General features: G+C 45.5%; 1 protein-coding gene across 1 annotated transcript; it reads right to left on the bottom strand.

The window, feature by feature from the left end:
- Nucleotides 1–194: 194 nt before the first annotated feature.
- CA4 (carbonic anhydrase 4) lies at nt 195–14,770 on the bottom strand. The gene is made up of 8 exons (XM_071447886.1): nt 14,582–14,770; nt 6,407–6,457; nt 5,746–5,916; nt 3,744–3,904; nt 3,521–3,613; nt 3,171–3,234; nt 2,911–3,074; nt 195–1,799 (listed from the first exon to the last, which is right to left on the bottom strand). Exons 1-8 carry the CDS (start codon nt 14,637–14,639, stop codon nt 1,611–1,613), a joined length of 951 nt encoding a protein of 316 aa, XP_071303987.1. The 5' UTR covers nt 14,640–14,770; the 3' UTR covers nt 195–1,610.
- Nucleotides 14,771–15,044: the final 274 nt, after the last annotated feature.

The raw sequence follows: 15,044 nt of genomic DNA, 5'->3' as shown, positions 1-15,044 counted from the left end.
CCCGACTCTGCTGACACTGGAAACATCCCAAGGCACTGCACATCCCTGCCCCAGAACTGCAAACCCAGCCCGAAACCCAACCCTAAATATTGTGAAGAAAACAGAAGGGGGGAAAGTCATGTTCCTCTTCTGCAAGGGTTTGTGCATTCCCCTTCAGCAAGGACAAAAGAAATAAAAACTCAGAACAATTCAAATATAGGTCTGTTGTTCACCTTTAATATTTCATTTCTGTTTGCTCCTCCAAAGATTTTCAGTTACATAAAAACACAGTCAAAGTATTAATCTTTCCTTTAAACTTAAATAGGTTCATTTGCTTTCCCATGTGTTTTGGGTTTTTTTTAAAGCTTTACTGATTGATTAATATGAAAATAATTTCCCTGCTTTTGGTGAGCTGTGGTTGCTCTCGCTGCCAGGATTTTCCTGAAAATATATAAAGTCATCTCTGCAAACATTGCCCTTAAAGGGAAAAAAAAATTACAAATCTGCTAATATGAAATCCTATTTTGGTGTGGCCAAAATCTAAAACCCTAAAAGAAGCTGTAACATGTTATATGGCACTAGCCAAAGAGAAATGTTATGTCCCTCTTCAGAGGGAGAACTAGAATAATACAAGGAAACCCCATTTCCCAGCATATTTTCTATAAGTAATTGGGTAAATCTGAAGGAATTGGTTCAAACCACAATCTTCTTGGAAAAAAACTATGTATCTTGACCATATGTGAATATTGCAGGTATGCTACTATAAAAATTATATTTATAAAAGAAATATATATATTTATATTTGTATTTATATGTAAGAAAGAGCCATTTCTTGAGCTGTCCTATTTTATTAGGCAAATAACAACTACAAAGGACGATCAGAGTCTCCTGCTTCAGAAGCAGCCCTCCGAAGAGAGGGAATTTCCACAGATGTGCCTCTGGTTGTGGGGATGAGCCTCCCTGCTGCTCCCCAGCACATCACATTGGCCATGGCATCCCAGAGAGGGATGAATAAACAACAGAGGAACCTGACAGCCCCAGCAGGAGGTGGGGTGGAAGGAATCCAGTGTCCTTATCTGAAATTAACTGAGATTCTCTGAAGGAAGGAGTGGGATTTGTGTGTTGGGTGAGTGCCCTTCCCTGGAGGGGATGAGCCAGGTGCTTCTCTTGTGTGTGAGCATTTGAGTTTTGCTCTGTGTTGTACCTTCAGGTAGGACAGTGTGGGGTTGTAGGAATTTCTCCACATTTCACTGCCAGATTTGCAGTGTTGAATGTAAACGTGCTCCAAACCAACCCTTCACAGGCACTTAAGAACAGATTCCTCTCCGAGAGGTTCTCTCTGCAGCTCCTTCCAGTGCTGGCTTAAAACTACAGCATAATCCAGACTAAGCTTGCTCTGAGTCTATTGGCTTTTCAGATTGAATTTTCATTGCTTTATCTCCCAGTTCCTTTGAGTTCTGGTGGTTTGGGTTTCCCCAGAGCAGCACAGAAGCCCTTGGTTAATGTCTGGAGGAGAACAAGGCTATTCTGTATTGGGACACAATTCATGAGAGGCTGAGACAAAGAACAGCAAAAATAGGGCTGAAAAGCAAGAAATTAAGGCCCAGGACGTTGAGTGAGGTGGAAAAGGCTCAGTGGGACAGAGAGCTGAGGGTGCAGGTCAGAGCCAGGGCCAGCAGCAGCAGCTGCGCCGTGGGCAGGGCCAGGCTGGCCCCCGACCAGAGCACCCTGCGCCCCTTCAGGGGCTGTGCTGGTCGGAAATTCTCCATCATGGGAGTGGAGTTCTTCCCATCAAAGTGCAGTGCTGCGAACTGGGACAGCTGCAAAACACAACAGTTTGTTAAATCTGCTTTCACAACTCTGGGAGTTGTGCTGCCAACCTGACCCGTGCTGCCAACCCAACCCGTGCTGCCTCGCTCTGGTTTTGAACCTAAGGGTTCAATGGGTGCCTTAAACCTCACAGGAAAGGCCGTGGCAGAGGCCACTGAGTGATGGCTCCTTCCAGCCTTGGCAATCACGGGCACTTCCCGTGAGTGGGAGCCAAATGCTCTGTGCAGCCCCAGGAATGGCTCCCCCAGAGCTCCTGACGCACACAGCCCCGGCCCGGCCACCACGTCAGGGTGACACGAGGCAGGAACAGCAGCAATTCTGTCCCTGCTCAGGTTCCTGGCTGCCATGAGGCAGGAACAGCAGCGATTCTGTCCCTGCTCAGGTTCCTGGCTGCCATGAAGCAGGAACAGCAGCAATTCTGTCCCTGCTCAGGTTCCTGGCTGCTCTGAGGGACGCTGGGCTGTGCTGGGGACACTGTGACAGCGCTCAGGGCACGCTGTGAGTGAGGAGCTGAACTGGCTCTGGGCCAGGCTGTGTGATCTCTGCACAGCCTGTGTTTCCCAAGCACTCATAATTCCATCTCCTCTTCCTGCCTGCAGGTCAAAAATGGGCTGCTAGATGCTGATGGGCCCAAGGTCTGGGTTTGGAATTATTGTGTTCTGCTGCCCTGACAACAGGAGAAAAGCTGTGGAGGGAGCAGGTGGCAGCAGTGGAAGTGCTGCTGACGGAGCCCTGAGCTTGGGGGGTTTCTTGGCTCTCTCCTCACGCCGTCATTTCCCCTTCCTGCCCCTTTCCTGCCATTTTCTGAGGGATGATTTAACAGGGTCAATCAGACTGAGGTGTCACCCTGCCCAGGCAGCCCAGGGACAGGGCACTGAGGTGTCACCCTGCCCAGGGACACAGCACTGAGGTGTCACCCTGCCCAGGCAGCCCAGGGACAGGGCACTGAGGTGTCACCCTGCCCAGGGACACAGCACTGAGGTGTCACCCTGCCCAAGGACACAGCACTGAGGTGTCACCCTGCCCAGGGACACAGCACTGAGGTGTCACCCTGCCCAGGGACACAGCACAGAACCTCCAGGCTGTGCCTCTGCCACCCACCTGGCTCAGGCTGAGCTGAACTGGTGTCTCAAAGACGGTCCAGATGACACCCTGGTAGCAGTCAGGGGTGGTGAGGGACCCCTGGTAGCGATAGTACCTCCCAAGGTCTTTCTCAGGTGGGAGGAGAGAGCTCAGTGGCAAAGGATCCACCTTTGCTGATGCCCCTGGAAAAGCCACAGGGGAAAACCCCTTGTAATGCTTGTGGCTGCAGGTTTTGCCCACAGTTATCCTCACCCCACACAGCTTGTGAAATCCCTTACCTTTGAATTCAATATTCTTTAATTCACTCAATAGAGTTTCGTAGTTTTTATTTTCTTTGCCAGCCTGAAAGGGAAATATTTTCATTCCACGTCATGTATTTCTGTACAAGTGGATGCTTTTAATCAGTGGTGAACGAAACAGAAAAGGGCCACAAGAAGAAATAACAGCAAGCAGGATGTAGAAAAAGGGAGAGTGAGCCCAGTGCTGGCAGAATGCCTGCAGAAGATAGGGAGGTTAAATCTTGGGCTACTGTAATATTGACATAACCATAAAATATTGACATAAACAATCCCTCAGCCAAAGTGCTGGTTGAGATTTGAGAGGGGTAGTTGAAAATTTCCCTGCCTACCTCTACAAAGAAGGCCAACACAGCCAAACCATCTGGAGTTTTCTTGGCTTCTGTCACATCTGAAGCATCTTCTCTGATGTGGACGATGTGAAACTGGAACACAACAGCCAAGGATAATGATTTCCACCCTCAGACCTCCCATGGGGAACTGGCCAAGAGTTTTTCTGAGCAGGATCTCAGAGTTGTGGAGTGAAACCCATGCTCCACACGCAGTCCCACCTACCTCCATGGGGTATTTCTCTCCATCTATGCTGTGCTCTGAGCCAGGACTCAGGATTTGTTGCTCGGTCAGGACTCCCCAGTGAAAATGGAATTCTACTGCTTTGTATTTCCTCTCCAGGCCTCCTCCTCCGATTTTAGGGGATGGGTCTAGTGCCACTTTAACTGGGGAAAAAGATGAATTGTTTTAAAGAAGAGCAGGTCCTACATTAACAGAATGTGAGAGCAGAGATGTTCTTGAGATTCAAATTTATCTTCAAGTTCTCGCTTGGCTTTTCAGACCGAGTGTTCCAGAAATTCTGCTCTGCAGAAACTGAGCTCTTACAAAACCATGGCTGAGTTTAATTTGAGATTAATTCTAACCATTATGACCTCTGGAGTCAGAGCTTCTTATACCTCTCAGAAGACCCGATATTCCTTCAGTTTTTTCCTTAAAAAAACCCTCTATCAAAGTAAATTGGATCCCAGTTTATTTGGGTTTTAACCATCATTTTAACCTCCAGTTTTCTGCACTGTAGCATTTCCTTTGGGCAGGGTTTAAAGATATTCTGTTTTAATTTAGAGTAGTGCTGCAATTTAAGCCTAAATCATACATATTTGAGATATACTTTAAATTTTTTGCTTTTTGCGACCCCCACGTTAAGCACAGCACTTCTCTTTGCATAGGAAAATTCTGGATTGCAGCCCCAGAGGAAAATTCTGGATTGCAGCCCCAGAGATTTCATTTCTGTTCTGAATTCCAAATGAACTTGGAGAGTGCATGAGTCATTTAGTTCCTTTGCTTTTTAATCTGTAAATGGATGAGTCAGATGTCTTTGTGGGCTTTGTTTATTTAGCTTAAGACCGTTGAGACAGTGACCTTTGCTATGTGTCCATCAAAGAACATAATGAGGGTCTAATCTCACCTGCAGCCTCTAATTGCAGCTGTAATTTAAGCAATAACCTCCTCATTTAGCACAGGAATCGGTTGCTCTCGGAAGGAAGAGCTTTTAAAAACCCAGATTGAACCCCTAATCCTTATGCATGGCTGGGGAAGATGAGGAGCAATCTTTATAAATATTAATTCTGATGTAAAAGGGACTGTAATTGGACATTCTGGAGTATCACCCTGTAATGGGAAAGTCATTAATCCATATATTAATGAAAAGTCTAAACATTCTTTTTTCTTGTGGTCTGCCACGACGTGAGAATTTCTGGCTGTTAAAATCTCCCCAGCTGCCTTCCCACCTTTCCCTTTTAAATCAGGAAATATTTGCCATTTGCTGCTTTCTGCTTTGAGGATTTGGCAGTCAAAACAACCCATCCAAGACTTTAAAAACACCCACATGTAACTTAAAAAAAAATAAAATTAGACTACAGGTTTATTTTTAAAGTCGAAGTAATTGAACATATTTTTTTTTGGAGCAGCATCCTCGGTATTGTGAAGGAAGGTGGAGGAAGTGGAACAGTTCTAAATTACTGTTAATTGATTCAAGGTTTACTGATTCACTAAGTAGCTGATCAACATCAGATAACTTCTGTGTGCAGAGAAAACAGATCTAAATCTGAGAAGAATATAGCTCATTATTTAAAGAACTAATAACAGCCAGCCCTGAGAATGACTTTCCCACACCAGGCTTTTCTCCAGCAGGATTCTTTGAGCAGAGGCAGGAGTTGGAAAGGGCCAGCCCAGGAATGAAGTGGCTTCAGCAGGAAATGACAAAATTCTGCCCAAATTGTTGTCCTGCCCACCTGCCCTCAGCCCTGGACTCTGCTTGGGTTGGAGGGCTTTGCTTTAGAGCTCCTGCACAGAAATTCCTGCTCAGAAATTCCTGCTGAGGTGTTCATGAACTGCATCCACAACCCAAACATTCATCACTGCCACAAACCTCCCAAGGAAATATTGATGGCAAAAAGGTTCTGGGAGCTTCACCTCTGGAGCAGAGGGGTGGGATCCCAGCAGGGCCTCCCTGGCAGGAGCTGGGGAAGGCCCAAACCCCCCCAGGAGCAGGCTGGGCAGTACTTGCCTGTGTGCCCGTTGTTCTGCAGGTCCCACAGGGCAGAGCCCCGCTCATCGTACCCCTCAAAGCTCAGGGGCTGCAGGCTCTTCTCATACACCACATTTCGGGTGACAATGTTGACAGGGGACTGCCTGTTCCCCTTGCAGTCCTGGTATGAATGATGCCATTGGGCAGGACCTGCTCAGGGATGAAGAAAATGGTTTTTTGGTTATTTTTTTTCCCTGTAGGCAGCAAAACCTCGAAGAAGCCGAACTGCGCAACCAAAACGGGGCATCTGAGGCATCACCCCAACTTCTGGGGTGAGTTTTACCTTTGTCTATTTGATTTTTACACTTGCATATTTGATTTTTACCTTTGTCTATTTGATTTTTACCTTTGTGTATTTGATTTTTACACTTGCGTGTTTGATTTTTTACACTTGTGTGTTTACATCTTTACATTTATCTGTACATTTCTACATTAGCCTTGGTCAACACAAAATGAGCAGTTACCACAAACACCAAGGGCTTCAAAATACCCTGTTTGGCACTGAAATGGTCACAAATAATGTGAGCACGAGGCGTTAAAGGCTGAGTGCTGTGAATTTTTGCATTATTTCTCTCAGCAGCCCTTTTGCAAAGCAGAAGAATCACCAATGTGATTGGAAAAAGAAATTGCTTGGCAGTACCTTCACACTGTGGCAGCTCACACTTCTGGGACTGATAGCACCAGTGGCCCACTAAAAAACAATAAATAAAAGAGGTGAATGAAAATCTGTACAAATGATGCCCCCCAAAAGCAGCAGGGGAATGGATTGGCAGCTCTGCCCTCTCTAGAGCTCCTCCTGATCTCTCATAAACCACTTCATAGCCATTAAATCACCCCAAACCTGTGCTGGCAGGAATCTTTAGGACATCACAATTCTGAATGGGTTGCAGTCCTGAAGAATTTGATTTTCAAACCTTGGCTTCCTCAACTTCTTGAGGCAAAAGTTCCACATTTGAATATATGCAGTGTTAAAGTAAATTTCCTTTTATCAGCTCTGCACTTGCCAGCCTCTCACAGACTTGTAAATTCACTTATGCAAGAGGACTTATCTCAGCCTGTTCCAGGAACTCCTTTGAAGGTTATCTGGGGAAGAATTCTGAGAAATGAAGGATCTCACTTCCTGCAGGACCTGCAGGAGCTCTGGGCTAACTCAGCTGGGTCCATCCCACAGGGATGGATGCAAAACTCTTCAGCAGAACCCCTGAATTTTACTTTTTCATTGTCAAAAGAAATATAAAATTCAGAGGACAAGAGCTGATTTAACTTTATGTGTTTTCCAAGTTAGGGCAGCAGGATTGTTTTGTTTATCCCAAGTTGCTTCTGTGGCTCTTTATTTATTCTAAACTTTAAATCGACTTTGACAGGGGTAGTTCTCTTTGGCTATTTAACTTCAATCCATAACAATTCAAACCCTCTTATAATGATGATTAATACCATACCTTCTGTTTGCTTGTGATTAGTAAATTATAGACATTTTAAGAAATGGCTAATCAATTTTAAGGATGATTATGGAGGAGTCCTGTCACTTGACTGGTAATTACCTTAATTTGTAATTTATAATACACCTGCTGGAAGGCTTTTAACACCTTTATCTTGATATCCGTGGCATAACAATGCATCCATCTATTAAGGAGTTAGAAGTTATAAATAGAGAATTGTTGGAGAACCTGAGCAGCTGTGGCACAGAGGGAGACCTCGTGGCAATTAATATAACCTTTAAAAAATGACAGTTTCGGTTTTTCTTTCACAAAAACGAAATTTCTGCTGAAAACTACAAACAGTGTTGCCTCACTTTGTAGTTCAGCAAGGCTGGGAAGAAAAGCAAACTTTGCTTTTTCTGTGTGGCGAGAACTGCAGGAATTTCTATGTTGTTACCCAAAAGCTGAGTTTGACAAGGTTTTATCCTTTTGGCAGATTTTTAACACACACAAAACTTCACTTTCCATCACTGACTGTTGCTTTTTTTGATTTTTCCAGGACAGTGGCACCAATTCCTCCTCATCCCCACCAGGAAGTGCAGAAGTTCCAAGCACAGGATGTCCCCAAGTGCCTTAATCGATATTTTAACCAATGAATTAAAATGATTAATCTGAATTTAGTGCAGAATGCCAGCTGAGCTGCTCTCCACGCTGCCTCCACGTGGGTTTTCACACGGGTCAGAGGCTCCAGGTGTGGTTCTGGCAGCTCCCTGGGGTCGCTGTGAACTTTTAACAATCCCAGCCTGGGACTGGGAGTCTCTTGGCAATTTACACACCCAGGAACCTCCAGGTGTGAAAGCACCAGCAGGAATAACCTGGAAGGATTTGCTGCCAAATCTTTGGGGTGCAAAGCAGAGGGGGAAGGGGAGAGCTCCGGGCTGGGCAGTTCCAGGAGGTTTCACAGTGGAGAGGGAGCATGGCTCCGACATCAAAGCATTTCTGCATTGAAAATCTGATTTTCCAGGCGCTCTGAGCACAGCTGGGAGCCAGGGCAGCAGGTTCAGGGCTCTGGAGATTTCAAACCTCTACAGTGGAACCACCAAATTCAAACAGAGCCAAGGGGGAAAGGGGAATTATCCCCAGATTGTGCCGAGCCAGGCTCTGTGTGCCAGGGGGATGGAAATGGGCTCTGTTCCTTCTCAAACACAGAAATCACTGAGTTTTTACCCCTGAACAGGTGCTTGGGAAGTTGTGTCAAATAAACTTGTGGGTTTCAATCACCTCTCAGCAAACTGGCACTTGAGCACACCACAGATCTTCCAGCCTGGGCATCAAAATGATGGGGAGACAAAGTTGAATAAAATAAAATTTAATTTTGAAAATCCAGCCCTCAGTTCCAGCACTCAGGAGTGTTTAATAACTATTGCCTGATTTTTGCATCTTTCCACCAAATTCCCAATGTCTCTGAACAAGGTAAGGTTTATGTTTTCTACCAAGTCCTTACCACACTTGTGGTTGGATGATATCAGTGAAGTAGAACTGCACATAAATCCAGCATTTCATCAGAAAAGTGTCCTTGAAGCTGTTGAACCCCAAAGCACGAGCTAATTAAACATTACAGAATGCCCGAGCAAACAGTGGATTCATATTTAGTGTGAATTAGGGCTGGTTTTTTTGGTTTCTTTGGTTTCTTTTTTTCCTTTTGATTGGCAGCGGTGGAACGCTGGGGAACAGGAGCCTTTGTGTGGGTGCTGCTCAGGAGGAGCCACAGTGTCCTTGAGGAGGAGGATTTGCCTTTGGATGTGACCTGAGCGGGATGTGAGCCTCCCTCCCGAGAGGAACCTTTCCCCACAATGGCTCCTTCTTCCCCTGAGCTTTGGGGCTTTCTTTGCCAAGCAAGAAGGGAAGATCCCTGTCACATCCAGGGATGTTTTAGGCAGGATGATGCCCTCAGGCACGTTGTCCAGGCCACTTTTAATTGTCCAGAGGCTCCTGCCGCTTCCCTTGGAAGACTTTTGCACAGTGCATTAGCCCACGCTGGCAGGAAATGTTTCCTATTTAATAGCTTACATTTTCCACTTCCTTATCTGCGTCCCATCACTCCTAGAAATATCACCGAACCACCCTAAACAATTCTTTTCCCTCCCTGGTGTTTACAGCATCCAAACAGTTCCCTCTTCATCTGGAATTCCTGTCCTGGCTTCATTCATCTTTGGTCCCCTCTGACAAGGCTGCCCTTCACCTTCCCCCTGTTTCCCCTTCAAAATCTCCCTCTGAACCCTCTTTTTTATGGGCTCTGGGACCCCTCAGATCCCCCCTGCTCTGCCCTTCCTGTCAAACCTCAGCTCCCACATTCCCTTCCCTGTAGCTCATTTTATTGCTGGAAAAACACGCCACAAAATGGGGTTTTCAGTGTTTTAGGGAGGGTTTTTTGGGTTGGTTTTTGTGGTTGAGGTGCTGAAATCATTGCTGTGATATGTAGATATATAAATGTAGATAAATAGATACAGATCTAGATATATATTTTAAAAATACATAGATAGAGATATGCACACCTGGACTTACTTATCAATTATATCTTTCTCTTACATTTTATTACGGATTTATCCTTGATTTCAGTGGTTCTGTACCATCCCACAGGTGTCACCTTGACTTTATTTGGTTTAATTTAGAGTAGGGCTGGACAGGGCTGGCTCTTCCTCCACAGAGCTTAGGACAGTTAAATTTAGGGAGTCTCTCTTGGCACGTGAGCAGCCCCACTTATCTCTGCCTCTTCCTCCTGGAATTTACAACTGCTTCCTGCCAAAGCTGCTTCTTGGCACGGGGGTGGCCGAAGAAACAATACAAATTACGTATTGTTTTCATTTTATTGCAAACGTCTTCAATTGTTTTAGCCATCAAGCCTCGTTTGGAACTCGAGGCAAAAAAAAAATAAAAATAAAAATAATAAAATCTTGCTGCAGTTGAGACCTCCCTCTGCTGCCCAGGGAGGCTGGAGGTGCTGCTGGCCAGGGGCCAGGCTGGAGCAGCCCTGCCAAGGTGCTATTGTGAGAGCTGGGAAAAGACCCTTCGGCTCTTTGGACCACGCTCAGATCGTCTGAATTCCATGAAAGCTCCCAAATCTGCTCTGTCCCACTGTGCTCTGCTTGCTGCCCTACTTGGAGCTGCTGGGTGTGCTGGAAATGCCATTTAACCTGTGCACTCAGGAGTCACTAAAACACTCAACTGCCTCAGTTCCTGCTTCTGATACAGTGGCTGTGGTTTATTCAGCTTCTATTTTGCCCTTTATTATTATTATTATTATTATTATTATTATTATTATTATTATTATTGCGGTTATTATTATTACTGAAATGTTATTATAATTATTATTTAATTTCTATTGTTATTTTTGCTGGTTTTATTCACAATATTGAGCCTCTGGGAGTGTCAATGACCTTTTTGCCCGGGACACCAGGAATGTCCTGTGCTGATTTTTGATTCAAATCCTTTCTCTCCTTCACCTGAGTCCTCTGTTTGTCCCTTTAGCCTCCTGTCCCCCTTCCAGCCATCCTGCCTGGTCATTCCCTGTTCTCCCAGTGCCCCCAGGGCTCTCCGTGCTCTGCTGTCCTCAGTCCTCAAATCCATCCCCAAAATCTGCTCTCACCTCTCCATCCTTTTCCGCAAAAATGCCAAAAGCTGGGTTTGCACGGGGTTTATTTTTAGGTTTGGCTTGTGCTGGGCTCATCCTATTTTTAGCTGGCTTTGTGAAACTTTCTATTTTTAGTGCAAAAGACAAAACAAAAGCAATTGTTATCTAAGCCTGTCTTTCTAATTAATGGGATTGCTGAGCATATAGGCATGAGAGTATTTATCCCTCCTGAAGCATTACACATCCTCAGGAAGCCCCAGTCACCCCTTGGACAGACAGAACCAGTTCCAAAAGTTCACCTCCAGATTTGTGTGGCTCTGCAAGCGCTCCTGGCCATTCACTGCTCTTCACTTTTAACCTTAATTTGATTTTCCCCAGGGACACTCATCTTCATGCAGGAGATGATGGGGAGTTAGCCCTGAAAATCAGCTTTACTGTGGTGCTGAGGCCTTGCAGGGCAGCACACCCAATGTTTATCATCTGCACACATAAATCACAAACTGCAGGGAAAATCCAAAGGGGGCTCAGGGATTCTGGATTTGCCCTGTTAACATCTGCAAACGACTTCCTCCGTGTCAGAGAGCAGGGGGAGGTTTTCAGCTGTGACCTGTGGTACCCTGCTGCAGATAATGTGCCCTCAGAAATGTCCTGTGTCAAAGGCAGGGGCTGGGACAAAAAATGAGTATCCAGGGCTAAGGTGATTTCCTCCTGTGAGAGGTTTTGCCTTGCTTTCTGTAATAAAAATGCAATTCAGATTTATTTATTTTAAAGTCCTTTTAAAATTTAATTCAAGCAGATCACTTGGTAGCTGTACTGGCCTTTTGCAGCCTTTTATGCTGAGCTTTTGATGGCTGATCCTGTGGCTAAAAATATGACTAAAAATCTAATAACAGGCCATTGGATAGATGCTGGAACACAACAAAGCTTCTCCTGCAACGCCACAAGCAGGGAAAAGAGCCTGCCCAGAGACAGACTCTGGACTTGGCAGCTTTTCTAGGAGAGCTCAAGGTTTGTGCTGGTTTTTTCAAAGTGCCAAAGGCTTTTCTGCTTCCAGCATCCCATGGAAGAGCCTGGAGGATCCGTGGGGAAATCATGGATAAAACTGAGCAGGATCATCCCCATCCCTGGGGAAGGGGCAGCTTGGACCTGATGGAGACTCAAGAGGTGCCCTAAACCCCTCAAATGGGTAATTCCACAATTCCTGGGGCTCACTGCCTTTATTCTGCATTCCAGGTCTGACATTGTATTTATTATCCTTTCTTTAATCAGCTGAAAATGCAGCTTTTCCCCCCAGAGTGTGTCCAAGTGCTCCAGCATCCCAACTTTGCCAGCCCTAAAATGGATTTGGAGCCCAACCATAAATCTGTGTGCAGTCCACACCATTAGAACTGGAAAGGGAAGAAGTCACAGCATCTTTTATTATTTTTTAAGCTGCTGATGGAGCTCTCAGGGGTATTTTGTACCTGAATGGCCCTGAGGAAACCCCAGAGTGAGAATTGACGCCAATGTCCGCATGGTTATGTAAATTTAATGTTTGTGACATAAAAGCATGTGAGCAGAAATATAGAAAATTAGAGGGATCTAATCTCATCTAAATTGGAGGAATGTCCTATCAGGCATCAATCTTTTGGAGCAGCAGAGCATGGACTGTGGGAGTTTCGTCTCCTCATGGCTGAGTCCTGCTCTGTGATAAAGCAAAAGGTTAAAACGTGCTGGGGTTCATTCCATTCCCCCTGAAGAAAATTAATTTTCAGTGACTTTGCTGTAACCCCACCCCAGAGCTGCTGGAGGGATGGATGGATGGATGGATGGAGGGATGGATGGATGGATGGATGGATGGATGGATGATGGATGGATGATGGATGGATGGATGATGGATATCCCTCACTCTCACGAGGTTTGGAGCATTCCTGCTGGAAATTGCAGACACTTTTGTCTCTCTTTTCCCCCAAAACAGCACCAGAGGGTCCCTGAGCTCTCAAAGGAACCAGAAAAGAAACCTGAGGAGGATCAGAGCAGCTGTAAATGGAAGACACCTGGGTGAGGATGAGGGGCTGGGCAGAGCTTTGGGGGTGATGGTTTCATCCCTGGGCAGGTGCCTGCACCAGCGTGCCTCAGTTTCCCTCTCCTACAGCAGGGATAATGCCCCTCCCTTCCTTCCTCCCTTCCTTCCCTAAGGACTGTTAATAGTGGTTTTAAGCCACAGGTGCTCTGCTGCTCAGACAGGGCTGGCAGCAATTCCAGATTAGCAATCAGTCATTTGGCTGTTTCAGGGTGGTGAGTTCTCACTGCCCAGGTGGAGCTGGGCTCAATGAGCTGATCAGAGCCAGGCTGGTTCTGACAAGTGGCAAGAAAGGAAGGAAAAGTTTCTTTGTTAAAAGAGAAATAGATAACAAGAAGGGATATGACAAGAAGGAAATTCAGCCAAATCTCAAAAGTGGAGTTTCTTGAAATGTGTAGCCTTTAACTTAATGAAATCCTGTGGAGCTGCTGCCTGAGGAAAGTCTGGAGAAGAAGGAGCAGAGAGCAAGGTTCTTGTGTATTAATTGCTGTAATTTGGTCCACACTCAAGGGAAAACGTGCAAATAACCAGGGGGGGCCAAAAAACACCTACAAATTATCATTTATGTATTCCCTGTGTTACTTCCTTCTGATAGAGAGGTAAACCCTAATTATTGACACCAATCTAATCGAGCCACCAGGGTTTTCCAGGTTAGGATTGCCCAATAAGGCCCCTAAGGGGGCAGTAGATGCAGCACAGCGTTGATAGGCAGGGATCAGTCAGGGGCAGACTTTGGAAAGGCAAAAGCTTCTGATGTTTGTGTTCACCTGCCCCAGGTGTGGCAGCCCCTGCAGGGAGAGGGGCTTGGAAAGTCAGCTGGGAACCTGGGAAAGGCAAGTGCTGAGGGACGGGGAATCCGTTGGGAACAGGGAAATAAAGGCAGGGAAACCCTGCAGGACTTTGTGGGCAGCTCTGAACCTTGATCTGCTTTAACAGCATCTCCCTTCACAGCTCTCAGGGCAGCATTTCCCCGACAAAGCTGGGTCCCCTCTCTCCTGGCTGCACTCTGCTCCATTTTCGTGCAAACAATGCAAACCCTCCGGCACTGTCAGAGCTGCAGGGTTTAATTCCGAGGAGGCTCCGCGTTGGGATTTGCATGGGAAAAGGGATTTATTCAGTGCTGCTGATTGAACAGAAGCAGGGGGGGGGAAATACCTCCTGCATTTTTCAATACTAATTATAGATCACTCTTTAATTGAGCCATCCTAAGTGCACAGTGTACTTATAGTGCCCAGGGAGCAAAAATAGATGGGGCTGATGCAGCAAAGACATATTGTTCTTTCTCCCTCAGCAGAATTTCATCTTGGATCATACACAGCAAAGCAAAGGCAGTAGAAATTTCAAACAAACAATTCCTTTCAAGTTTAAAAAGATAAAAAAATCAAGTTTTGGTATTTTAAATGCACGCACATAATAAAATACAGAGATCAAGTCAAAGCTCATTGATTTTTCTTGGAGGAGGAAGGCAGATAGAATCTCTAAAGGTGAAAAGAAAGCCCCAAAGCACTCATTCATTCATGAGAAAAGCCTGTCCTTGATGTTTTAACACAAATAATAAAAGGCAGAGAAATAAATAAATCAATCACCCTTCATTTGCCAGAGAGAAGAATCAGAGAGCCTGCAGTGCATGTCCTGATAGTCAGAAACAAATCAGAAATAAGAGTAACCCTAAGGTGGGGTTAGAAAGAGCAGGGAAGGACTTACCTAGTGCCTCTGTCTTGAGAATGTGCAGGCAGAGCAGAGCAAGGAGCAGCAATTCCATTCTCTAGTTTAAATAGGCTCAGTGTTGAAACCAGAATTGATTAGACTCCTCAGCATGTGATCATATTTCTGCTCTCAGTTTTATACTGGAGTAAGTAGTCCAGGACAGACCTGAAAGCCATAGCAGGAAGGTGAACTCCTCCCCTTTGTAATTTCTCCAGATTTGCCCTGCTCCTGATTTGCCTGAATTTATTCATTCTCCAAAGTGGATGGCAAAGGAGTGAGGCTTTCTGGCACTGAGCAAGGAACCTTCAGTGAATTACTGAGGTTTTGCAGCCTGCACAGGTCCAGCAGCCCAAATAAAATGCTGCATTTTTATTTAATGGGAGTTTTTCTCCTGGCAGCCTCATGACATTCAATTAATACATGTGTTAATGTTTCCTTTAAAAAAAAAACCCAGGGAGAC

This window comes from Agelaius tricolor, unplaced genomic scaffold (genome assembly GCF_023055355.1).
Source record: "Agelaius tricolor isolate 1412-34295 unplaced genomic scaffold, bAgeTri1.0.p SCAF_25, whole genome shotgun sequence".
NCBI lineage: Eukaryota > Metazoa > Chordata > Aves > Passeriformes > Icteridae > Agelaius > Agelaius tricolor.
This window is presented reverse-complemented; position numbering and strand designations above follow the sequence as displayed.

Coding starts and splice junctions, on each gene's coding strand:
- CA4 (XM_071447886.1), bottom strand. CDS start 14,639: ATGGAATTGCTGCTCCTTGCTCTGCTCTGCCTGCACATTCTCAAGACA. Junction 3,614..3,743: donor GAGAGAAATACCCCATGGAG/GTAGGTGGGACT, acceptor GTTGTGTTCCAG/TTTCACATCGTCCACATCAG. Junction 3,075..3,170: donor AAAGAATATTGAATTCAAAG/GTAAGGGATTTC, acceptor TGGCTTTTCCAG/GGGCATCAGCAAAGGTGGAT.